Source organism: Lingula anatina, chromosome 8 (genome assembly GCF_051362555.1).
Source record: "Lingula anatina isolate TDL-2025a chromosome 8, LinAna3.0, whole genome shotgun sequence".
Taxonomy (NCBI): domain Eukaryota; kingdom Metazoa; phylum Brachiopoda; class Lingulata; order Lingulida; family Lingulidae; genus Lingula; species Lingula anatina.
Window position 1 is genome coordinate 14127395 of NC_141774.1, and position 26392 is coordinate 14153786.

Here is a 26392-nt window from a genome sequence, read left to right on the forward strand (position 1 = left end):
GCCATTTTTATTCATTTTTATGAAATGTGCATGAACTTTGATTTCATTGTTTTTAATGTTTTAGGTGGCTTCACCACATGTGTCGTACCTCTTCGTAGCTCGCCATTGTTTTTTGGTAGGAATGTTTTGGATGTAAAATTTCTTGACCAATTTCAGTCGGGTTAGGAGTAAGTACGTGTTAGAGACCCTACATGCTTTGTTTCGATACTTAGCCAGGTGATTATTTCCTTTTATGCTTTGGTGCAAATATCAAGAAACATGCAATCATGTAAATATTGTTTACACAAATGAATTGAATTGAACATTGTTTTTCTTGACATACAAAAAAACATTGTCAGCGTGTTGTACATGTACGTGTTGCGATGTAGTAGTAATGTTGACTGTTGCTCCTACAGCTGTGGTAAAATTATGTTAAAAATAGAAAACACGTGGTAAGTGCATGTGTTAACAGGTTTCATTTCTTGATCATGTAAATGTTGCCTTTGTAAATTTAAATTGTAAATTAATGTTTAAAATAATAAATGTTTAAGCCCAGTCACAAATAATTAAAGTACAAGTATTTGCTTTTATACAAGATTAACTATTTCTCTGGTTATTTATCAATCTCAACATATATACCAGTAAGTGTATGACAGTTTATTTCAGCTCTTGTATTAAATTTTCCCCTCACTGCTCTTGCATTTTTCCAGACACCCTGTTACCACCATGCGACTTCTGACTTTATACAGAGGGGCGCGTCTTCTGAGAAACACTACCACTCTCAGGGTGCAACCTCAACAGCGATACCTGTCACATGGTGAGGGATTGGTCTCGTCTTAAGAATTGCCCTCTGGTGGACATGTTGTATCTTTTGAGTGCTATCTACTGGTTGTAACTTGTTTTCATTTTCACTTTCACTTTTACAACTAGCCCATTTACTAAGATAAGAAGATTTTGTATTTAATGTTTTTATTATTATATCTGTTGTAATGGTCACATTGGGTCATTTAACTGCCATCTCTGACTATAGCTTCACTTCAGTTTCACTTGCCCCTTTAATCAACATCTACCCCAGGCTTAGAAAACTTAAACTGACTGGTGAAACAAAAACAAGCAAAAGACATCACAAAACGGAAAAAATGAAAAGGTGTATAGGGTTTGAAACTTGTTAACAATACTTATACAGGGAACACTTGCTCTGTGAAAAATATTATTATTAAGAAACAAATTCCTCTGTTCCAGGACTTCTCCAGTACTCTAGGGAGGTGTCACAAGCCTTGCAAAACGACATCCCAGTGGTAGCCTTGGAGAGCACTATCATAACACACGGGATACCATTCCCACAGAATATACAGTAAGCACTATCATAACACATGGAATACCATTCCCTCATAATATACAGTAAGCACTATCATAACACATGGAATACCATTCCCTCAGAATATACAGTAAGCACTATCATAACACATGGAATACCATTCCCTCAGAATATACAGTAAGCACTATCATAACACATGGGATACCATTCCCTCAGAATATACAGTAAGCACTATCATAACACATGGGATACCATTCCCACAGAATATACAGTAAGCACTATCATAACACACGGGATACCATTCCCACAGAATATACAGTAAGCTATCATAACACATGGAATACCATTCCCTCAGAATATACAGTAAGCACTATCATAACACACGGGATACCATTCCCACAGAATATACAGTAAGCACAATCATAACACATGGGATACCATTCCCTCAGAATATACAGTAAGCAATCATAACACATGGGATACCATTCCCTCAGAATATACGATAAGCAATCATAACACATGGGATACCATTCCCTCAGAATATACAGTAAGCACTGTTATAACACATGGGATATCATTCCCTCAGAATATACAGTAAGCACTAACATAACACATGGAATACCATTCCCTCAGAATATACAGTAAGCACTGTTATAACACATGGGATACCATTCCCTCAGAATATACAGTAAGCACTGTTATAACACATGGGATACCATTCCCTCAGAATATACAGTAAGCACTGTTATAACACATGGGATACCATTCCCTCAGAATATACAGTAAGCACTATCATAACACATGGAATACCATTCCCTCAGAATATACAGTAAGCACTTATAACACATGGGATACCATTCCCTCAGAATATACAGTAAGCACTATCATAACACATGAGATACCATTCCCTCATAATATACAGTAAGCACTATCATAACACACGGGATACCATTCCCTCATAATATACAGTAAGCACTATCATAACACGGGATACCATTCCCTCATAATATACAGTAAGCACTATCATAACACACGGGATACCATTCCCTCAGAATATACAGTAAGCAATCATAACACATGAGATACCATTCCCTCATAATATACAGTAAGCACTATCATAACACACGGGATACCATTCCCTCATAATATACAGTAAGCACTATCATAACACACAGGATACCATTCCCTCATAATATACAGTAAGCACTATCATAACACGGGATACCATTCCCTCATAATATACAGTAAGCACTATCATAACACATGGAATACCATTCCCTCAGAATATACAGTAAGCACTGTTATAACACATGGGATACCATTCCCTCAGAATATACAGTAAGCACTATCATAACACATGGAATACCATTCCCTCAGAATATACAGTAAGCACTGTTATAACACATGGGATACCATTCCCTCAGAATATACAGTAAGCACTATCATAACACATGAGATACCATTCCCTCAGAATATACAGTAAGCACTATCATAACACATGGAATACCATTCCCTCAGAATATACAGTAAGCACTATCATAACACATGAGATACCATTCCCTCAGAATATACAGTAAGCACTGTTATAACACATGGGATACCATTCCCTCAGAATATACAGTAAGCTATCATAACACATGAGATACCATTCCCTCATAATATACAGTAAGCACTATCATAACACACGGGATACCATTCCCTCATAATATACAGTAAGCACTATCATAACACGGGATACCATTCCCTCATAATATACAGTAAGCATTATCATAACACATGGGATACCATTCCCTCATAATATACAGTAAGCACTATCATAACACATGGGATACCATTTCCACAGAATATACAGTAAGCACTATCATAACACACGGGATACCATTCCCTCAGAACATACAGTAAGCAATCATAACACATGGGATACCATTCCCTCAGAATATACAGTAAGCTATCATAACACATGGAATACCATTTCCTCAGAACATACAGTAAGCAATCATAACACATGGGATACCATTCCCTCAGAATATACAGTAAGCTATCATAACACATGGGATACCATTCCCTCAGAATAAAGAGTAAGCTTTATCATAACACATGGAATACCATTCCCTCAGAATATACAGTAAGCTATCATAACACATGGGATACCATTCCCTCAGAATATACAGTAAGCACTATTATAACACATGGGATACCATTCCCTCAGAATAAAGAGTAAGCTATCATAACACATGGAATACCATTCCCTCAGAATATACAGTAAGCACTATCATAACACACGGGATAAACAGTAAGCAACTGGGAAGATGATTAATGTTGAATAAACAAAGATGGGAAATAGAAAGGGGCTGGGAGGGGTTTCAGGGAGCTCCCCCCCTTCTCTCTCTCTCTTTTCCCTTCACACCCACAAAGTTACATTAAGGGTGGCTTGATTCCACCTCCATCTTGATTTAACAGATAACTAATATTTTGATACTTAGTCTACATTTTACACAGATATCATCTGCATACTTTGATTGCACATAAGAGGGATGCAGAATAAATTTCCTGAATGAATCCTTGTCTCAGTTTGAACAAAATGGGTGACTGCATTACTTTGTGCAGATACAGTAAGAGCTCAATCATTACAACTGGGAAAAATTATCTATTTTTCAGATACACGATTTTTGGAATTGCCGCTTTTACTGTAAAGAAGAGAGGTTGTCTGCTTTTCAATTATGATGCTACCACTCAGTAGGAATGTTCTAATTTTAAGAATTTGTTATTAAAAAAATACAGTATCTGTAAAATTTACAATTTTCCTCTTTCAAATGATTGACCCATTACCGCAACATTAGTTTATTGCTTTCTCTGCAGGATGGCAACAGAAGTGGAGGATGTTATCAGAAATAATGGAGCTGTTCCTGCCACCATGGCCATAATGAAGGGGAAGATACAAGTGGGTGAGTTAACATTATGTTTCTAGTTTTTATAGGGGACACAAGAGATTTTATCTTGGACACTTTGGGACTGAAAAATTTGTTTGATTTACATGATGATTTGAAATAGGCAATGTCCGTATTTTTCAGCTAATATTTAAATAAGAAAAATGCATTCATTCTACAAGATATATTTGCTATTGAACAATTTATTTGAGTCGCAGATAATGAGTTATCTAAATCTTCTGTGCACGCTTGGGATGCTGGTCTAAGAATATAAAGTCCAAAGCAAAAATAGTCACTGTTGCCATTAATTAAACATGTACAGCTGCAATTTTCATCTGCATCAAGCATTACCATGAAACTGGGGATGGACAGAGTGTTTGTAAACTATTCCATGTTAACTTAATACTCACCACAGATAACACTGACCATATCTTGATAGAAATGTCTTTGATATCTCGCTGTATAATGTGCTTACATTTCACTCTTTAGGTCTGGATGGGGATCAGCTTGAAAGTCTGACTAAAGAGGGCACCAGTGCTGTCAAGACATCCCGTAGGGACATGGCTTGGGTTTTAAGTCAGGTAAACCACAGAGCTGTAAAAACTAGGACATTTGGGAGCATAAATAACATCTTTAACCTTAGTAAGATGTGTAAGACCAGTGTCACCTTAGAATGAAATATCATATTGGAACTGCCCTAGTAACCCTCCCACCCCTCCTGGGCCCCTCTCCTTTCTTGCTTTTGTATGCTGAAATTTCATGTAAAGTAAAGAGACATTCCCTCCCTCAAGGTAAAGATAAATTAGTGTGGCAGTCTTTACTTTGTGAGTCGGATCAAGTGCAAATTAATGATCATGACTGTTATTTAGTTTACCTGAACAAAATGAAGAAAAAGATTGTTTGCACAACCTCCATCAGATGAGACTTAGTTGACGTTATAAGAATTCTTTATACAGGGTACATATTACAGCAGTGCATGAAGGAAAGTTAATTCAGATTGAAAATGCACTGGTGGATTAAAACAAAATATTTTTTGATTAATTTGGAAGATCAATATTATTTATTTATTTATTTATTTATTTATTTATTTATTTATTGTCTTCAGGGTTTCACAGGTGGACTGACAGTGGCTGGCACCATGATAGCTGCCCACAAAGCCGGTATCCAGGTGTTTGTGACAGGGGGCATTGGTGGAGTGCACAGGGGAGCTGAGACATGTGAGGGGCAACACACACACACACGTACGCACGCACGCACGCACACACACACACTCTCTCTGCTGGTATCCAGGTGTTTGTGACAGGGGGCATTGGTGGAGTACACAGGGGAGCTGAGACATGTGAGGGGCAAGACACGCACGCACGCATGCGCACATGTACCCACACGCACACACACACACACATTAAAAGTTAGCATCCAGGGTATTAGTGTTCACAGAGAAACTTAGATGTGTAAGTCTGGACATTGATTCACTTGCATGCATACACTTTCATTCTCTCTCTTCCTCTCCCTCTATCTCTTTCCTCTCTCTCTCTTTCACACACACACACACACACACACACACACACACACCAAAGACACACACACTTTTATTTTCTTCTTTGATCTCTCTCCCTCTCTCCCTCCCCATCCTCTCCGTCACACAAACTGCACATTATGTATACATTAACTTTCTGTTTGTGTTTAGACTCTGCTGAAACGAAGAGAAACCATGTAAAATGTTCTGTATATATCCCAGCACTGTGTCTAGAAACTGCTTATAAGTAAGACGTACCATACAGATTACTTATATATCCCAGTCCTGTTTAGAGACTGCTTAAAAAGGAAGTCAAACCCCATAAAATGTACTGTATATATTGTAGCCCTGTGTCTAAAGTCTACTAAATAGAAGGCAAACCCTGTAATATGTACTGTTTTTATTGTAGCCCTGGACATCAGTGCTGACCTGACGGAGCTTGGCAGGACACCCATCACAGTGGTATCTTCAGGGGTCAAGTCTATACTGGACATTGAGAGGACATTAGAATACTTGGTATGTGAGAATTAGGGCTCACTCCTATTGAAGCTATTGGTCAACGTAGATAGATCTAACTCTGTCAGGACTCTCGCTGAATACAACAAGTTAAACAGATTAACAGGCATCCTCTTGTTTTCAGTGTACTCATATATATTTACCAGCTTCTCTGTAATCTACTCAACACCAGGAGGTGTTAATCTGTGATTTTCATTGCATTCAGCAAGAGGCCCAGCAGAGTTGGATCGATCTTTGTAAACTGACAGGTCCAAAGGGATAAGGCTTTAAATTCGATATATGACCTTGGAGTACATGGTACATGGGTCTTGAATATGATTTATGAACTTGGTGTTTTTGGATTATTGCTCTTAAATTGGATCCATGATTCAATAAATTATAAAATGTTTAGCTAATTTGAGCAAAAGATAGGTTAATATGGTATAATTTGTCAATTTAATTTTTACTTACTTATCCTTTTCGCACCATGGTCGGCTCATAAGGTCTTCGCCATCTCCCTCTATCTTTTGCTGCTGTGCCAGCTTCGCCCCATGTCTGCCCCTTCAGTTCTTTTTGCTCAGCTTCGGCATTTTTTCTCCTTCCCTCTGGTGCCCATGTCAAGGCTAATTTGGAGTTGTTGTTCTATGTTTTTTTTTTCAAGTGGAAAAACTGTTCATAATAATACAGTTATCTTCTCCATAAATTCATTTTCAAAATTCTAGGAGACTGAAGGTGTTTGTGTGGCTGCCTATGGCCCCAGCACGCACTTCCCATCCTTCTTCACCCCGCGGAGTGGTCACCATGCTCCCCACAGTGTAAATTCCCCTGCTGAAGCTGCCAGAATGATATGTAAGTAGTACAGGCGATTCCAGATGGTTCAGGCTGATCACAGGCAGAAAACAAGGTATCAGAAGCCTGAAATCTGACACAAGCATCTAATTGATGAACAACTTGTTGTACCTGTAATGATGCACTTTATATGAGAATGTGGTAACTCGCCCCCTTCTTAAATTCCATGGATTTGAACAAGTTCTGGCAAGTTTCAGTACAAGCAAACCAATATTGTTTGAAGTTTTTATAGATGTCAAATTATCCACATTGTGTGCTTTGAACACTCAGTAATTTTAAACACCCATACATGTCTTTAAATGTGCGTTTTTTTTTTTTTTCCTCCAGATACTAGCTTGCAATTAGAGCTGGACAGTGGAGTACTTATAGCAGTTCCCATCCCTGAAGATGACTCTGTGTCACATTTAGAGATTGAACAGGACATTCAGAATGCTATTATAGAGGCGGAGTAAGTATGGGCTGCATTGATAGTTGGGCAGCATTTTTATTTTATTTTTTAATAATATTTTTTGCTCCAAACTCAATAATTTTAAGTTAATATGGAGCCTCTGGTGATAATAATTAATGTCATTGTAGAAGGGGAGTAAATTTTGTTTTTAAAGATCTCTGTTGCCAGTTTCTGTATTCTTCTGCATTAATTTTCAGATTATTATATTTTCTAGTTGGAAAAAAAGGGTGAGAGAGAAAGCATGACCTTAGGATGATGAAAGTGCTGAAAATTTAATATTGATTCTCTAATTCTGTTTTGTTTTTAGACATAAAAACATCAAGGGGAAAGAAGTGACACCTTACCTGTTAAAGAGGGTACATGAGATGACACAAGGAGACTCCTTAAGAGCCAGTATCCTTGTCACCTTTTTATTGAAATATGAAAAAAAAGGCATCCTGTGTATTGAATATTCTGAGAAAACAGTCTGTACTGAAATTGTCTAAAGTTTATGTTTAAAAAAAAATGAAACATTAATTCATCTATACAGGAAAAATGTTTTCCATTGTTTCTAACAGAAATTGGAAAGCCATGTTTAAATGAATCTTATTTGCGCTCTTTTCCTTTTGTGAACCTGTGAAGTTACATGGTCCACTTTGATCATGTGTAGGATAATGTTAAACACGCGTGTTCTTAGTCTAAAACATGTATTTCCTTTACAAGTCTCTCAGATATGGCTCTGATAAGAAACAATGCAGACATTGGCAGCAAAATTGCCATAGAATTAGCAAAACTCCAAAACCAAAGTTCTGGCCACCAGAGGCCGACACAGCAGCCCAGGTCAGCAGGAAGTTTGCATCCAGCACCATCTGGTGGGGAGCAAGGAAGGCCTGTTAGTTGACATGTAGATTAGATTCAGAACTTGATTATATGTAATTTGACCAATCACTAACTAAAACCACAATGCCTTTGCTAATTATTTTTAGAAAAATCATGTTGACTACATTTAAATGTTATGTTCGATTTAACACCCTTTTAAAGTCGATTTCCCTACTTACTTGATTTCCTTACTTTTATTTAAGTTTGAACAAACTGAATGTTGTTTGTTTCTGAGTTGATTATTTGTTATGGGCAGTTGACATGTCAGATTTATGGGGACAGCTTCATGAAAAGTGGAGTATCATCATGTTTAAAAAATTGGCAGATGTATTTTAATTTCATAATACCAATAATTTAAATAATACAAATATGCCGGTCATAATATTTCCGTATATTTCTGAGAGTTGATAAGATAGGTGCAGCAAGGCAATTAACTGGACAGGTGATGTAATATGTTTATTGGTGCTTATTTTGAAATAACCATTGGGAAGAGAATTTGTGATAAAGAAAATGCAAATTTGATATATTTAATGTGTAGAGTGCGAAAAGAGAGACACAGAGATAAGTGATTAAAAATAGATGAAATACCACTGAAAAAAAATGTTATTCTATTAAATTAAACCTAAGCGTTTCCATATAGAAATTATAATATGATATTTCTTTGCTTCAATTTATAATACCTAGTGCCTCGAGTGTATTTCAGGTTTTGTATGCATTTTACATCTCAGGTGGGGAAGACAATCTGACTCATACGTACACAGCCAAAATGATTTTTTTTTTTCTTTTTTGAGAATGCCAAAGGATACCTTGTCTCTTATATCAATCTCAATGCTTTAGATAATAAAGCACTAAATTTAAAATGTTGAGTGCCATAATGGAATAAATGACTTATACAAGTTATAAGTTAGCTTGATAACGAAAAAAAATGGATTAAGGTAAGATAATTTATGCACTTCTTCTATAATTTGGTTTATGAAATAGTTTTGTTTTCAAGATGATGTTAAGATATTTGTGAAGCGGGATAGAATTTAGTTTTCTTTTCTAGTATAATGTTATATTTTCCCCTTTCAAAACCACTTAAAGATTCATTTTGGGGACCGCGATGTGGATATTTTCTAAAGATCATCCGTGATAACTTCTTAATGTTAACAAGTCTGTGTGTAACACATTGTTTCATGTATCACTTGTGGTTGATTTGTAAAAATAGTAAAGATATGGGTCAAACCTGTCTTAGGCCCCATTCAAAATAGATGATCTAAGTACTAACTGATCCGCCGACTAAATATGGCCGACCACACTTCAAAAGAAGTGCTGCTGATTCTCGATGGTCTCCCCAACTCCACACACGTTATAGCTGCAGGGACCCAGCAGTTAAACCTCGGAGCCGTTTAATCTGTTTAATGGCGCATGTGGAGATGGGGAGACCAACGAGAATCAGTGGCAGCTCTTTTGAAGTGTGGTTGCCCATATTTAGTCAGCGAATCAGTTAGTACTGGGATCATCTATTCTGAATGGAGCCTTACTAAAAGAAAGTAAATTAATAAGATTTAAAATATATATTAAATGTTCAAAACATTTTAATGTTGGTAGTGTTTTAACCTTTTACATCATGTCATCACAAGCAAGACAATAAAATGAAACTTGGAAAATTGTTAGTAATATTCTTTTTCCAAGCTACTTAACAAATTTGTTAAGTTGTAAAAGTAACAAATGGTAGGGATTAAGATTTGAAATGAGTGGTAACTTAGCAAACTTTTAAGTTAAAATTATTAATATTAAGCTAAATACCAAAATTAATATTTTAGTTGATAAGTATTAAGTTGTTTCTTGTTCAGGGACCTATTTCTTGTACACTATTTTTGAGAGTATATTTAGAAAATGCTTTTTTTTTATTAACAAATGTTACTCATCATATACCTGAGGGAATTAACAATATAATGTTTTTAAGCATGTATGCCATAACTTGAACTACACCCTACTGTCAGTTTCTTTATCAAACAATAAAAGATTTTAATCAACTGAATTTTTGTACTTTATGTTATTTCTTTAAAAACTGACTTGAACTTGACAATTGTCATTTAATCATATTTGACAGAGAGGTAAAATGCCTTTCAGTTCCCCAAATATTGTTAAACGGGGTATTTATTTAAAAAATGCAATTATGCTCTGCAATTTGGAGTAGCCATTGAGACACCTTGTAAGTAAGACAGGTGGGGGGGGGGGGGAGTGGATACCTAATGTTTGAAGGGCACAGGTTCTTTTATTATCCCCAGAAATGTCACAGTAACAGTTATGTCCTGAGGCACAGCCAACTTCAGCATTCACCCTGGTATAAGCTGTGATGGAAGTAGCCAATAGCAAGTGACTACACATTCGGGGCTAGTCATAAAAGGCCTACAGGGAACAGTAAAATAACACAAAAAGATGGAAGAGTCACAGAATAAGACCTGGATTTGCCAATGAAGTCCCACATGGAACAGTTGGAGGAGGAGAAGCACACGGAAGAAAAGAGATGTGAGGATATGATTCTAGACAGATTGGACAGTCAAACAACTGGGTATAATCATAAGGAAGGTACAGGGAGATGAGAGGCATAATAGGAGCTGGTGGTAGTGGTTGGATCTGGACACATACATGTACTAATATTGCACTGAATAAACTAACGTGGTGTTGAGAATATCGTCAGTCCTGCACAGTATAGAGAGCAGAACACCTACAAATAACACCAAAAAGTGGAATAGTGCTGAACTTTTTAGTTCTTATCCAAGTACAATGATAGTTATTACTAAAATATATTATTATAGTTATTATTAATATAGTTATTATAATATAGTTATAGTTATTATAAATATACTCAAATCATTGGTGCTATTACACTGGTGCTGGGATTCACATGGCTGGAATTTGCTATTTGCATTTCATATATCATTCCACTTTCAGGTTCATACCAAAGAAATACTTCAAATGCTTGAAATAGGACAGGTTTAAAGAAAAAGGTTCTTCATTTCTTATTTCAGGTCGTTATAGGTGGCACCATTGTAGACTTCACAATCACCGCCACAGACCCCAATCTCAAGGAAGATGGTGGAAGCTACCCTGGTCACATGAGGCAGTCGTTTGGTGGAGTCGGGAGGAATCTAGCGGATGGATTAGCTCGCCTTGGCTCCAATCCTTTCTTCATATCGGCCATTGGTACAGATGGGCATGCCGAGTCCATGTTGAACTACTGTAGTCACATGGTAACAATCAGGTTTTATTTTTGGGCTTGTTTATTTTTTCCTTCATTTTTCAATTAAGAAAGTCATTGATTCTTTGCTCTCCAATTTGTTGGTTCCTACATTGATTGGCCAGTTTCACAAAAGAGCTATTTTCCAAAAAATGAGTCTTAACATTTATATACAAAAGTTAGTCTGCTTCAGGGTATTAAAGTACTTTAAATTTTGGGCTATAGCTTTTTCTAGGTAAGTGGTCCCATATAATGTTTTGTTTATTCATTTATTTATTTATTAAAATCATTTTCATGCAAAATTTTATGTTAAATTTGTTGTCTCTCTTTTTCTTCTCTTGGCGGAGAGAGATTGGTCAGTAGTTTATTTTCATTAAAATACAAAAACTTCACAATATTTTAACATTAAATTTTGATACTTATTCAAGGACTGCAGTGGTATAGCACAGCATGAGACCTACTCCACTGCCACCTATTGTGCAATTCTAAGACACAGCGGTGAGTTGATGTATGGTGTGGGGGACATGGAGATTCATTCCACCATCACACCCGAATACGTGAGTACAGTAACTCTTTAATTATCACTACTGTAAAGTATAAAATGATATCAAATTTAACACATTAAATCTTCATCCAAGAAGAGATTATTTATTACAGCTGGCCAGGACCTAGTATGTTTATATAGTCTGACTCTTACAATTCCTGGATCACTTTCTACAATTAACCTCTCAACTGCCTCCCTCCATACTGACATTTTGACCCCGTTCTCAGTCATGTATCTAAAATATAACTATATAAGTGAATACGCACACATTCAAGATACCACGGTAACCCTGATATTCTGATGAGATGTTATTATGCAGAATTCAGAAATAAAATTCCACAATCACGAAATTGTGTTAAATGTTAATCTAAACATAGATAATGTCATTAAAACTCCAGATTCCATGGTAATATGACAGAGTTTTAACTATTTAAACAATTTATTATATAATAAATTTTTATTCACAGATTGCCAGATACGAGGCCAAGCTGTGTCAAGCTCCCATAGTTCTTATTGATGGAAATATCCCAGAATCCTCCATGGAATATGTCTGCAACGTCTGTGATAGAAATCAAGTACCAGGTAAATGAAAAAAAATAATACCCTGCTGTCTTTTATTTGGTTTATTTCTTCATGAAGTATTACTAGTATGGGTGAGGTAAACACTGCCATTCAGAAACTGTAGTGCTGAGCCCCTGTAGATGATGCATTGTACGAGGTGGCAAGATTAACAGAGGCCATAACTTTTTTTAGGGGTAGGCTATACTTATTTTAATTCAAATTTTAATTTGAATATTCAAATAGGATTGGGTTTATGAAATTACAATCTCAGAAGAAAAGAAGTCTGAGTGTGCGTTTGAGAGAGAGAGAGAGACAGAGAAACTGTGCCTCTACTTAAAAAAAACTGCAACACCATACTTAGTATGTTTACTATTTCTTTATTTACATTTGCTTATAAAATTTTTTTTTTTTTTTTCTGGTATGAAATGCTTCTGACAAACTTGACTTCTGTTTGTTAAGTCTTCTCAGTTAAAACAATCGAAAAAACAGGAAACATTTTAGGAGAAGAAAAATATATCAAGGACAAGCAGTATAAGTTGGTAAAAATATGAATATTTCCATAGATATATTGAGTCTACTAGTGTTCTATCTACATATGCTACATATTCCATTCAGATGTGTTGACGAGTAGTACAACAGTTTTTTCATTCAAAATATGGATAAAAACATAAGTAATGTCTCACAAGGTCATATTCTATTACTAACTATTCTAAAACATTCAGTTTTGCTTTGTTAAACTAATGCCTAAGGGATAAGACATATTTACAAATAATACAAAGGTTCATATACATTTTGCATTTCATTTGTCAATTCCTCTTAAAAAAAGCACCCATGAACATTGTTTTATTCACAGTAAAATATCAAAATTGTTCACATATAGTTCATGTGTTTATACAGGGATGTAAGTAGAGCACTTTTTCACTCATTGTATGGGTTTTTACAATATTTCCTGTAAATGCACTTCCTATAAAACTGTCTGTTCTGTTGCAAAGTCACTGTCCCTATTTCAAGTGAAATATTTTGAAACTTAAAAAATATTTACATTACACTTTTGGTATAAAAATCTACAATTATTCTACATGATATTAAACAGCAACAGTCCTGGAAATTGCCACACATTTTACTTCATCTCCGCCTCTTTCTCATCTGACAATTGGGCTCTCGTTAAAAGCATCAGCATCCCAGAGAAAAGAGCCAAAAATGCAGACAAGACAGCAAGTCCAAAAGACCATGACACCCGGTTGTTGTCAGGGTCTGGCATCCAGGTGCGGCCATCTTTGGTTATGGTTCCAAAAACTGTGACGATGATTCCTTCTAGTAATGCTGTAAAAGAAAACAACCAAGTGTTTCATGATAGCCTTTTTGTATGAATCAATTATCCTTTTATAATTAAAATGTATTATTTTTATCTACATTATTTTTCATGGCTGCATTAGTTTTACTCTTTAGTTATTTCAGTAAATCTTTACTGAACTCTTGCGTATCTTTCAATAAAAAAATGTCTCATTTATTACCACTTTGGCACAAAGGGCTTTAGTTTTTTCCTCCAATCTTGTGCCACCCCCTTTGTGAGAAGTTTGTGAATTTCAAAAAGCTAATGAACTTTATATAAAGAAGTTTGAGAATCAGTCTCAGTGGAGGTTGATGGCAGGTGTAAGGGTTTTCTAGTTCTTTAATCTGTATACACAACCTGAGCTCCCCCCCCCCCCGCCATAATAAATAGGTAAATAATTAAAATAGATAATAGTGATAATAATAATAATAATCTGAGGAGCATTCAATTCTGCCCAATGGTTGTAATTTACTAATATTAGTCACAAACTTGCTGCTGTACTTATTTCCCCTAAGCTCTTAGGGCTTGGTTATCTATTTCACCACCCTTCCGTATCTTCCAGATTTTCTTTTCCTGTCCCTAAATTTACAAGGTGATAATGGTGGTTTTATTGTGTCTGTGCACACCTTCAAAGACCCCCCCCCCCCCCCCACCCCCAGATAATTCTAACCAACCACTTTCTAACCAGCCCGTCTCAGTGCAGGTGATTGCAGGCAGTGTTTGCTGCAGTTACGTATTCCACATGAGCTCTTGGGGCTTTCCCCAAATTTTTACTTATCTTCCCTAAATTCACAGGATGATAAAGGTGGGATAAGTGTGTCTGTGCACACTTTCAAGTCCCTGCCCCCTACAATTATTACTAATCAGCTATTGCTACTGACCCAAATCTTTAAAGTTATCAAGTACAAACCTGCAGCAATGCTTATTCCTCCTGAGATTTTTAATGCTGAGCTATCTGTCTCACAGCACTGGAAGAGGAAGCCTCCCTCTGCAAAGGAGGCGGTCATGAAGACAAACACGGCAATCAGACTCAGGTACTGGCAGGCGATGAACCACGCTGTGAAAGAGATGTAACAAGAAAGTCAATTAAATGAGTACCAAAATAAATGTTGTTAGTCATCCAGTAGAATAAGAATGATAAAAATGAATGATTCTGATACTGGAACCTGCATTATGTCAGTTGTTAAATGTAAGTTCCAGTATCAGAGTTATTCATGTTTATTAAAGTGAATTAAAATTAGGATTAGATGAAAAGTTCAAAATAGAATTAAGTCCCAACTCAAGTTTTATTTAACTACAACACTACTGTTGTCTATGACTATAACATGTGTACAATAGCATTAATAATATATAGCAGATACTAATAGGCTAACCCAGGCTTCAATAGAATATTGACATGTACAATTTAACAATAATTGATACATTAAAATGAAGTAGGATAATTTGATTGAACTTGGCTGTGATTCATTTCACAAAGCATAAATATAAAATTAATGTAGTATACATCTTTATAGATGAATAACACCTTATATCTAAAGACATGGTTGAAATTAAGTTTTTTTCCCAATTATGGTATAGATATCATTAATCTACAGTGGGATTTTATTGCAGGTTGATAAGAAAATCAATTTGCATTTTAATCAAGATATTTGACCAGTGACTCACACCTGTTGATGCAGGTTGAATTTGGGGTCACTCATGACAGTGAGACTTAAAGTCTTTACAACAAACTCATTGAATTTAACAGGCATTTTTACACCATTTATAAGACACAATTTAAATTTTTTACAACAGGTATCATTTTGAAGAAAAGGTGTTATATTTAAACCTGAGTAGTGTATTATTTGTAGTTTTGAAGTGAAACAAATGCTGTTTTTTTGCCAGTATCTCCTGGTGAAAAATTCAGAAATAACATCCACTTTCACTAAACACATTTTACATTGTGCACAAACTCATAATGACCTCTCTTGTCATATATTTCAGTATATATCCCTCAATACTCACGTGGCATTAAGTGGTCTCTCATCCACCAGTATTCTGGAGAATAAACCCACCAACATCCACTGTAAGGCTTGGCTAACAGGTCATCTGGGTTTCTGTAATTGTCCAGGCAAAACTCCCACAGTCCACACCGCACAAAGCCATGGCTGTCTCTAATGTCTGATTTCTCATACCAGTTAGGGGTACAGAAGCCTACTATGTTGAAAAGTAGAGCTAATAGGCTTAATGCGAAGCCGATGTAAAATGTAGCGTTGGACCCCATCTTTAAGTCTCCAAATTCAAGATGGTGGCCTCCTTCTATGGCAGTTGAGGGGGGAGTGCAGGTCTTTGGGACTGATGGGTAATTCATTATTGTTTGGTAATTTTGAAATTTTGTTTTAAGATTCTGCAGTTGGTATGTATTTAGGATCGACCAAAATTGTCATATGTACAATTGATATGGTTTTATTTCTTTGATATTTCATGTTTTATTAGATTTATTCTGACTATGGAAGTCATTAAGTCCTGAGTTTATCAATCCCATGAGACCTTTTTTCACCTGGCCATGACAAACATACCTGGCTGCCATTTTAATGAGATCATAAACTGGGTCACTTGTATTCCAGCTGAAGGGGTGACAGGTTGTGTCACCCTGTAAACACCAGATAAAGATATGATTGGTTTATTACCCAGGCTTTAAACTTTATCAGTTACTGCAGTTAAAGTTAGGGCAAGTGCTGTAAACAATGTGATACAGATTTGTGGGGAAAAAATTGGCCAAACATTTTACTTATATTCATCTATTTCATTTTTGGTGTTGATGACCAATTTAATTGTTTGGAATTTAGGCTTAAACAGTGATCTTACAAACATGGGTGCAACTCCAAGAAGTGTACATTTAAAAAGAAATGTTTCTGAAAGTAGCCAGGTGTATTCAAGTAGAATTGGCTCATTGCAAGGCTAATTGTGAATTGTTAAAGATATAATTAAATGATGCATAATCCCAATTTTTTTGCTTTTATGCGATGAGTGGAAAAGTCAGGATGTGATAAAAATAATTCTTATTACCTGTTTAATCTGAATCTGATCAAATATAAAGCTCTGGAGCATCTTAAATGAATGAAAATCAAACATCATGTCCATTTTACAAAAGTCTTTTTATTTTAAAAAATGTATCTACGTGGCTTCAAGTCATCTACAGCAACCCTACTTCATAGTAGCGTTAAAAATAGGTATGATTTACATCGTATAGACCCATTTGCTTACTATCTAATATTAGATATTGGCTGAATTTGGGCTGAGGGATAATTATCTGGTAATTGCATGCTTTATTCAAACAAAGTTAATTAAATCTATTTCTCAAAACAAACTCCCATTTTTTGACAAAATCCGAAAAAGATGACTCATGGTTTCTCAAAATCAAGCTAAATTAATATCAAAAAGTATGCCTTGATTGGGAGAAACTAAATGATCAGTTTTGATTCTGGAATAAGAAATAGAAATAAACGAAATGTTTGGAATAAGTGATCAATTACCAGACTTGTGACCCTTTTATCTTCATTCAGGAATCAGTTGCAAGCAACTAAATTCTTATATACATACGAGCACATATGAGCTAAAATAATTACCAGAACATGTCACTTAGTACCAAACTATTATATATATCAAAACCCTGATATGTTTGACCTAAGTTTTCAAAATAAAAAGCATATGAAAAGGAATGAAATTTGCCATTGTCACATATTGAGAGAAACAACTTGAGAAATATATTGGAAAAGACAGCTGTTATCTGTCAATATTTCTAGGTTCTTTGACCCATACCTGCACAGTGCAAATTATTACTTTAACTCAAGAGATTATATCTCAGCAATAAAAGACTAGTCATTCCTAATAATTATGGAAACTATTTAATATGATACAGTAAAGAATGTCAGGTTTTTAAGTAATATACACAGCTCGAGTTACTCTTTGGGTTCTGCGTTGCAGGCAGTTTTTTGTACAATTGTCCAACTTCCTTTCACGGAAGTGTGGCTTGGTTCAAAGATGGGCACATTAAACCACATATTTAAGTATTTCAGGAATAGAATGTGTGTATGAAAATATTTTGAACTATCATTTTTATATTTCACAGTACCAGATTAGCAGGTCCTCCCATTGTTTTGAGATAACTTTAAACGGCACATCTTATTTCTATACAGAACTAGTTTTGAATGTTGGTCCCCTTTTTTACATATGAATCAATACCATGCAGAAATTTTTAAAAAAATCTCCATATGTATAGACAGAAAAATTTTGTTTTGTGATGTAAACACATCTCAAATGGTTAAATATTTTACTTTAAGCATTTAATTAGAAGTTGAGAAATAAAAAAAATTAATGTATCTAATAGAAAACTTGGTAGTCTAAGAACAAATATACATATTTTTACTATCCATGTTGCCATGGCACCACATATACATTGTACTAAAAGTTACGAAAATATGTACAACTAAATAAAATGCAACCATTGAACATAGTGAAAAAATCCACAAGAAATGTTCTAAAAGGGAATATATGGGTCTTTATGAAAGTCGCGAATATTCAGAAAGAACCAACATTAAATGTATTATAAAACAAAATTGCTTTTTAAATACAGTTTCCATGTGAATATTTGTAGAATTTGAAATGGTGAATTGTGTAGAAAGTCCTAAATGGTAATATTTAAGTCCCCCTGCCAGTATCTTGGAGACCAGTTAAACTTTTATTCAGAGTATACTGTGAGGTCTTAAATGCCATTTAACACCCAGTCATGACATCATAAGAGCTCCTAAATTCCATTTATACACTCGGTCGTGATATCTTGAGGGGTCTTAAACGCCATTTATAATCCCAAAAAACATTTACATATGAGGAGGTGGGATTGTTCCCATGTTAAAAGAGTTCGGGTCCTTCTTAATCATGCGTGATAGCTTGGATCCCGCCATAGCAAGACCGCATCCTGCGAAACATGCAACAAATCCGGAGAGCACGGCAAAGGCGTACGACCATGACAGGTAGTTGAAGTCAGGGCGCGGCATCCAGGTCCGGTCACCGCTGAGGGCACCAAATACAATCACCACCATTCCTTCTATGATACCTAGGCAAAAGGAAAAAAGATAGATACAGACTAACTATTTGGTTATACTGAGTAGGTTTATCAGTCTGGTATTAATTATTGTAGAATTTTTTAGAAAAAAATTTTTTTGAAGAGTATTTCAATCTGTTGTGTCCATTTGTCTGCCTCGTTGAGTAACATGCCAACAGGCAAAATAAAAACATGGTATGGGTTCAATTGAGGTTTCTTGACTTTGGGTTTCATATTGTGTGTTCAATGACATGTTTTCTAAACACAAGTAGCACAAAAAATCTTGGCTATCTCAGTGCTTGGTCTTTCAAAACGGGAGGGTGCAGAGTTGACTCACAAGTAGGTGGCAGCAATCATGGCATTTTTAACAATAATGAATATGTAGTAAAAAACCAATCTGATAAGGATACATGCAGTTTATTGAGGCATCCTACAAACATAGGTCATAAATTTATAAATCTAGTCAAATATTAGGGCCAAAATTAATCACATGGCTATACTTACATGCACAAACCATCAAGAAAGCTGACAGGTAAATTGAGGGAACCTCAAGTGTTGTGGAGCAACATCTCATGTAGTAGATACTTTGAATACACAAGGCCAGGAGTTCTAGAACCAAGGCAGATACTGATAGCCACTGGGCGGCAATGAACCATGCTGGAATAAGAAAAAATGTGATTTTACTTAATGAAATATTTATAATACTTTGGATACACAAGACTGAGAGTTCAAGAACCAATGAAGACAGACACTGTACAATAATGAACAAGCTGGAACAATTAAAATGCAATAGCATTTAATGAAATGTTTAAGATAATTTGTAATAGCAATAGTAAGTGTAGTAATAGCAATAGTAAATGATGAACAATTGTCATGTTAGTCGGCATGCTGTGTAAGCTTACCTATTTAACCTAGCATTTAATAATTTGGGGGGATGTCTTTAACATCACTTACAGACATTAAGTGACAGTGAGCCATGCTTTAACAACAGAAAAATGCAAAGTAAAATATCTAAACATGACACTTATCAAATATCAGGAAAACTCATTAGCTGGTAAAGCATCATGTTAAAATTATTTTAAAAAATGAGCTAACTTTGATGTTTCTGATAGAATTGGTTTCATTTAGACTCTACCTGGTATAGGTTAGTGCAGTATATGAAGTGGTAATTAACCTCATATAATACTTTTCAAACATTTTAAAACTCAGCAAGTTGATTTTTTTTTCATCTGCTCTAATCGAATAGTTTTTGGCAGACCCAAGAAAAGATGGTCCAGTTGGCTTTTGTAGAGATAAGTGCCTATTTAACACTTTCACTGTATCATGTTAGCTCATATATTATGTATTGTTTTCCAGTAAAAAAAATATGTTGTGATTTCAATTAATCAGCTGTCTAAGTGCCACAAATATTTTAAAGAATTTTGGTTTTCATGAATCAGTCTCTTCAGATTTTATATTTAAAGAAGCAAAGTTCTTAAAATTTCAATTTTCTCTTTACTTCCTAAATACCAAGCAGCCATTTTGAATTCCCAGCAACTGACTCACAATTAAAAACAAAATCACACCTTGACCTAAATTTACCTGCCGGTATAACAAACCCTAGTTTTTCTTATATTCTAATGCATATAATACATATTATATATTAATATATATTTTTTTTTCAAAGTCTGTACTTACGTGGCATAAGAAACTCCCTAATGTTGAAGTATTCTGGTGAATAAACCCACCAGCATCCAACATAACTTTTAGCAAGGTAATCCTGTGGGTGAGTGAAAGCGTTGAAGCAGAATTCCCATAATCCTGCTCTCAGAAAATCGCTCTGCGTTCTCTCCCATGACTGTATCCAGTGAGGGCTACAGAATGCCACAACGTGGAAGATGAGAGCTATGAAAGTGAGGATAAAACTTGCTATAAAGACTGGACTCTCATTTCTCCCACCATTCGCCATCTTGGATTCTCTGTCCTCTGTCTCACCTGTACAGGTGGGTGGACAGGTAGATTTAAGGGAGAGGACAAGGAAAATTATTAATCTTGTATTCCTTTATGTTGTATGATGGAAGTTATTTATGATTCACTTCTAACATAAAATCCTACCCATTTTTTAGTGATTTTGTTAAAAATATTTTGTGGTATTAGTCTAGTTTTGTTATATTTATCTGAAAAAAAAATTACTCTCTGTCTCCCCCTATAATTGAGACCTGCTCTACCTGTTGATTCACTTGCATGGCGGTTAAAGTGAAAATGAGGCTGCCAGACATTAAACAAGGAATGTGGGTCCACTGATTATGTGGAGGGGGTGACAGGTGGTGCTGAATTCACTGCCAGGTAATACTGAAGAATTAAGTGTTGGGGGCTAGGATAGCTGAATCTCATTTGGGAATGAATGTGTGGCCAAGAGATGTGTTAGCATAATGGATGTTAATTAATTTTAAAGTTATTTAAAAGAGTATACAATAAAGTTTGCTTAAAGAACTTTCTGTGGTGAAAAAAAAAAAAAAAAAAAAAAAACAGTTCTGATAGGAGTTCATTTATTTATTCTTTATTTTTTATTTCAGTATTTATTGTTTCAATTATTATTTATATTTATTTTTAAAAAAATTTAATGCTGAAAGCAGTGTGAAATTTCATGGCATTTTGGCATTATATTTTGTATTAAAATGGACAATACTAATAAATATTGATTTTACATTACTTCGATAATAAGGATAAAAAACAAAAAATGTACTGTGTAATATGTCATATTTTTAACTAAAAGTAGATTTCTCAGATAAAGGAAGAGAAAAAATATGAACATATTAATTGTATAAAACATTAATTTTTATTACATTTTTGTATATATTTTTATAAATATAATTTCTTTAATTTCTAGTACATGTACATACTTTGGATTCATGTATAAAAATTGTTTCACCCACTTTATTTCACCAAAAAATGAATCATGCATAAAAATTCAATTTTTATCTTGAATTTTCTCCATCCCATGTAGCATCAGAATTGAGTTGTTTTTATTATTATTATTTTATTTTACCCATCAGTGATCACTTTTAAGTAAAAGTCGCAACGTTTTTTCTTTTCCAGTATGGTTTGACCCCACTGACCTCCACAAGGCAGAGAAGCCGTTTCACAGCGATGCCTTCACCAAGATCATGTACACGTCCCCGAATATCAATGAACTGAGACACATGAGGCGGGGGTTGATGGGAGGGACAGGGGAGATTGAAACAGGTGAGCAGGGAATGGTTTTGAAAATTCCAGATGTGTCTGGCACGCCCCCTTACAAAGCAACATGAACAGCATCATGAACTATGAAGCTTTCCCGACTTAACCCAAGTACTTTAAGTAACTCCTTGGGGATTCTCACTAAATTGCTTTCAGTTCAAGCAGATTTCATGTCTGACACCCCCCCACCCCTCCTTCAAAACTTAAAGTACCTGGATAAAGTGGGGGAAACTTAATGGTCCATGATGTTGTTCATGTTGCTTTGCCAAGAGGGCTTGGTTGACAACTAAGCTGATTACATTGACTGTGCCCTAGCTAGAATCCCCGCTGAGATAGATATGTAACCTGGGAGCAGTCAGGACTCCTTATTTACTGTAATTTTGTCATTATAATTATTGTTATTATTATTATCATGGGCGGGGATCAGTCAAGGCTCTCTATTTCCTATTGTTATTTATAATAATGATAATATTGTTATTATTATACTCTCAGGCTAGACAGATGACTAACCTCTGAATGCCTTGCTAGATTTATTATGTATTATTATTATCATAGGCTGGGATCATTCAGGACTCGCTATTTACTATTATTATTATTATTTTTTTTTATACCCTCAGGCCAGACAGATAACTTACCTCTGAATGCCTTGCTAGAAGAAAGTGTGGAGATATGCAGACAGTTAATAGAATACATTCCAAACATCTTAGTGACTTTAGGAAAGCATGGTATTTTACTGTGCAGGGACTCTAGCCAAGACAATCCATTCCCATACAAAGGAAAAATTGTGCCAGTAAGTAATGCTAGCTACATACTTTATTTTAAAGTCCATTTTTATTATTATTTTTTTTAAATATTTTTTATGTACAGATAATGTTGTATCTGTACTTATAACCCTGACCAAAACATGTGGTACTTGTCAGGTACATATTAAGTCTTATTACAAGCACTTGTCTGTACTTTTGACAGCCTTTTCTCACTCATCGCAGAACCATTCTCGCATTTTGAAGACTGCCACTTCTAAGTGCAAAGTGAGTATGTAGTTTACATGAATTCCAAATTTAATTCTAGTAGTTTTTAATGTGTTGCATAATAGGCAATGATGGTAAGGCATTATGATTAAAGGCATACTCTACACATTTTAAACATGCTTTCGGTATTGCAAATCTTCTCATCTTTCCAAATTCAGACCTAAATGAAGAAAAAAACCCTCACATTAAAGTATCTGAGTTCAATATTTCCTTCTGAAGGAAAAAGAAAAACGACTAAATTATCCACTAGCGATGATGTCATGGATTCCCCTTTTCCCCAGCACACCAATCCCAGCAGAGCACATTAAATCTTGGCTTGCTTTCAATTGTGTCATGCAATATTTCAGCCGCCACTAGGATCAACTGGTTGTGAATGTTTTCTTACATTAAATGAGATGATGCACTGACTTGATAAATAATGGTTGAATTGTGGCAAGCATTTGTGAAGTTGATATGTCACATAATTTGTGTGCTGAATTATTTATTTCTGATTATCTGTTGTGACAAGAGCTTGCTTAATTTTTCTTTCCCTTTTCCAGTCTGAAGGAGCATTGACTGCCATGTATTGTCCAGCATATGCACAGGGCCAGCAACAGGTGCCCCTGGTCAGTGTATCTGGAGCTGGAGACAGGTAGAAATAAATAAATTAATTAACAAATGAATAAATAAATAAATAAATAAATAAACAGGGCCAGCAACAGGTGCCCCTGGTCAGTGTATCTGGAGCAGGAGACAGGTAGAAATAAATAAATAAATAAATTAACAAATGAATAAATAAATAAACATGGCCAGCAACAGGTGCCCCTGGTCAGTGTATCTGGAGCAGGAGACAGGTATAAATAAATAAATAAATAAATAAATAAATAAATAAATAAATAAATTAACAAATGAATAAATAGATAAACAGGGCCAGCAACAGGTGCCCCTGGTCAGTGTATCTGGAGCTGGAGACAGGTAGAAATAAATAAATAATTTAACAAATGAATAAATAAATAAATAAATAAATAAACAGGGCCAGCAACAGGTGCCGCTGGTCAGTGTATCTGGAGCAGGAGACAGGTAGAAATAAATAAATTAATTAACAAATGAATAAATAAATAAATAAATAAACAGGGCCAGCAACAGGTGCCCCTGGCCAGTGTATCTGGAGCAGGAGACAGGTAGAAATAAATAAATAAATAAATAAATAAATAAATAAATAAACAAACAGGGCCAGCAACAGGTGCCCCTGCTCAGTATGTCTGGAGCAGGAGACAGGTAGAAATAAATAAATAAATTAACAAATGAATAAATAAATAAATAAATAAACAGGGCCAGCAACAGGTGCCCCAGCATCAGTATGTCTGGAGCCGGAGATGGGTAGAAATAAATAAATAAATAAATAAATAAATAAATAAATAAATAAATAAATAAAAAAGGGCCAGCAACAGTCTGGTCAGTGTGTCTGGAGCCGGAGATGGGTAGAAATCAATCAGTAAGTAAATAGGATCTAACTATAAGGTAAATGAATAAAATCAAAAGCAGTGTTTTAGGGTGAAATTGTGATATCCAAACACTTTTAATTGCACAGCTATGTCACTGTGACAATATGTTGTAATTGTTCCCCATCTGACCTTATTAGAAAGTAGTAACACAATTATTAATTATATATAAATAGTACTTATGTTGATACTTGCTGTTGTATTAGAATAATAAACTGTATTTTTTAAGATCATTGAGAACTTTTACTGACAGTGTGCCTATTTTAGTCAATTTTTATAGGTGTGTAATTGAAAGCATTCTAGCGTACGGAATTATAATATGGTATAGCGGAACAGCTGGGGAGGAAAGGAAGAAATTAGCAAACGTTGTAAAAACTGCAAGCAGGATTATCGGGCAAGAATTCCCCAAGCTGGATGATATTTTTAAGGACAGGATGGAGAAAAGAATTGTCAACACCATGAAAGACGCTTTCCATCCTGCATCCTCTCTTTTTACTTTTTTACCAAGCAACAGTAGACTTTTAACTTTTAAAGGCAGTAAACGCTTTTTAAACAGCTTTTATCCAAGTGCAGTGACGCATTTTAATTTGATCTCAAAGCTAAATTCTTAATTTATTTATTTATTGTATTATTTTATTATTTTACTCTGTATATTGCTCCAATGGAAAATGATTTCCGATTTTTATAATTGGCTAAATAAACTCTTATCTTATCTTATCTTATCTTAATTGCCAAATTGAGTGCATGTGTGTGTGTGCACATGCATAGGATAGATTTTTAAATGTACAGGAATAAAGATCATAAAGGTTTTCTCAAATAATTTTAAAACTTGCTTTATACTATACCGCTTTATGTACTTTTTTTTTTTTTAGTCTTTTCTATAATGTTGTTTTTTTTTTTTCATATTTCCCAGTATGGTGGCAGCCATAGTCCACAGTTTACTTAGAGACATTCCAGCATCAGACTGTATCAAATATGGACTTCTTGCCGCTACCCTTTCACTACAATCCCATCATGCAATAATACCCAGCATGCACCAGAAGTTACAGGAACACAGCATCAAGGACATGTGCTGGAGAGACAGTCACTTAGAGATATAAAGACTATGATCACCTGAATACCACTTACAGAGAGTGGAGACCTCCACCAAGGATCACCTGAATACCACTCACAGAGAGTGGAGACCTCCACCAAGGCAGCTCAGGTCAATTAACATTCCTTTTCAGTTAAAAATTAGTGAATTAATTAATAGAGAGAGGAAACCTCTGCCAAGGCAGCTCAGATCAATAAGTATTAATTAATAAGTATTAATAAGTATTGTAAGTTATTAATTAGTGAATTAATTAGTAGATTAACAAAAAATAATCAAATATTATGTAAGCCTATTTCTATAACATATAAAACATATAATAATACAACATATAACAAAACAATTTATTCTGTGTCAGTTTTTACAAACAGTATAACTGCAATCACTGGCTAATTATTATGAACATAAAAATGGTCTATGAGAGCATTCGCATCGAG

The 26392-nt window shown here is 35.0% G+C and overlaps 3 protein-coding genes across 9 annotated transcripts; 1 reads left to right on the plus strand and 2 right to left on the minus strand.

Moving 5' to 3' along the window:
* The first annotated feature begins 13 nt into the window (after positions 1-13).
* LOC106154739 (uncharacterized) lies at positions 14-26298 on the plus strand. Of its 7 annotated transcripts, none has more exons than XM_087019100.1 (19): positions 14-167; positions 690-796; positions 1222-1333; positions 4157-4242; positions 4714-4805; positions 5330-5441; positions 6150-6256; positions 6958-7084; positions 7412-7532; positions 7840-7925; positions 8243-8403; positions 11408-11629; positions 12045-12173; positions 12628-12742; positions 22216-22362; positions 22974-23146; positions 23343-23384; positions 23924-24015; positions 25779-26298. In XM_087019100.1, exons 2-19 carry the CDS (start codon positions 706-708, stop codon positions 25963-25965), a joined length of 2202 nt encoding a protein of 733 aa, XP_086875226.1. In that variant the 5' UTR covers positions 14-167; positions 690-705; the 3' UTR covers positions 25966-26298. The 7 variants fall into 7 exon arrangements, with proteins under 7 accessions (XP_086875226.1, XP_086875227.1, XP_086875225.1 ...); XM_087019101.1 differs by having other exon boundaries at positions 45-171; XM_087019099.1 differs by having other exon boundaries at positions 52-216.
* On the minus strand, positions 13079-16419 carry LOC106154750 (uncharacterized). The gene is made up of 3 exons (XM_013529213.3): positions 16059-16419; positions 14965-15111; positions 13079-14044 (listed from the first exon to the last, which is right to left on the minus strand). Exons 1-3 carry the CDS (start codon positions 16402-16404, stop codon positions 13842-13844), a joined length of 696 nt encoding a protein of 231 aa, XP_013384667.2. The 5' UTR covers positions 16405-16419; the 3' UTR covers positions 13079-13841.
* Positions 17173-21127, minus strand: LOC106179632 (uncharacterized). Its single transcript, XM_013563349.2, has 3 exons — positions 20815-21127; positions 19642-19794; positions 17173-19149 (listed from the first exon to the last, which is right to left on the minus strand). The coding sequence occupies exons 1-3, from the start codon at positions 21083-21085 to the stop codon at positions 18914-18916; spliced, it is 660 nt and encodes a 219-aa protein (XP_013418803.2). The 5' UTR covers positions 21086-21127; the 3' UTR covers positions 17173-18913.
* Positions 26299-26392: the final 94 nt, after the last annotated feature.

Bases quoted from the DNA above. Each gene is read 5' to 3' on its own strand.
- LOC106179632 (XM_013563349.2), bottom strand. From the start codon at position 21,085: ATGGCGAATGGTGGGAGAAATGAGAGTCCAGTCTTTATAGCAAGTTTT. The intron at 19,795-20,814 runs GTAAGTACAGAC...TTCTTATTCCAG, and splicing joins TAGGGAGTTTCTTATGCCAC to CATGGTTCATTGCCGCCCAG. The intron at 19,150-19,641 runs GTAAGTATAGCC...CCTTTTGCCTAG, and splicing joins TTTCTTGATGGTTTGTGCAT to GTATCATAGAAGGAATGGTG.
- LOC106154739 (XM_087019100.1), top strand. From the start codon at position 706: ATGCGACTTCTGACTTTATACAGAGGGGCGCGTCTTCTGAGAAACACT. The intron at 1,334-4,156 runs GTAAGCACTATC...CTTTCTCTGCAG, and splicing joins CCATTCCCACAGAATATACA to GATGGCAACAGAAGTGGAGG. The intron at 22,363-22,973 runs GTGAGCAGGGAA...TTATACCCTCAG, and splicing joins GACAGGGGAGATTGAAACAG to GCCAGACAGATAACTTACCT.
- LOC106154750 (XM_013529213.3), bottom strand. From the start codon at position 16,404: ATGAATTACCCATCAGTCCCAAAGACCTGCACTCCCCCCTCAACTGCC. The intron at 15,112-16,058 runs GTGAGTATTGAG...TCTCTTTCACAG, and splicing joins GAGAGACCACTTAATGCCAC to CGTGGTTCATCGCCTGCCAG. The intron at 14,045-14,964 runs GTTTGTACTTGA...TTTCTTTTACAG, and splicing joins AGGAATAAGCATTGCTGCAG to CATTACTAGAAGGAATCATC.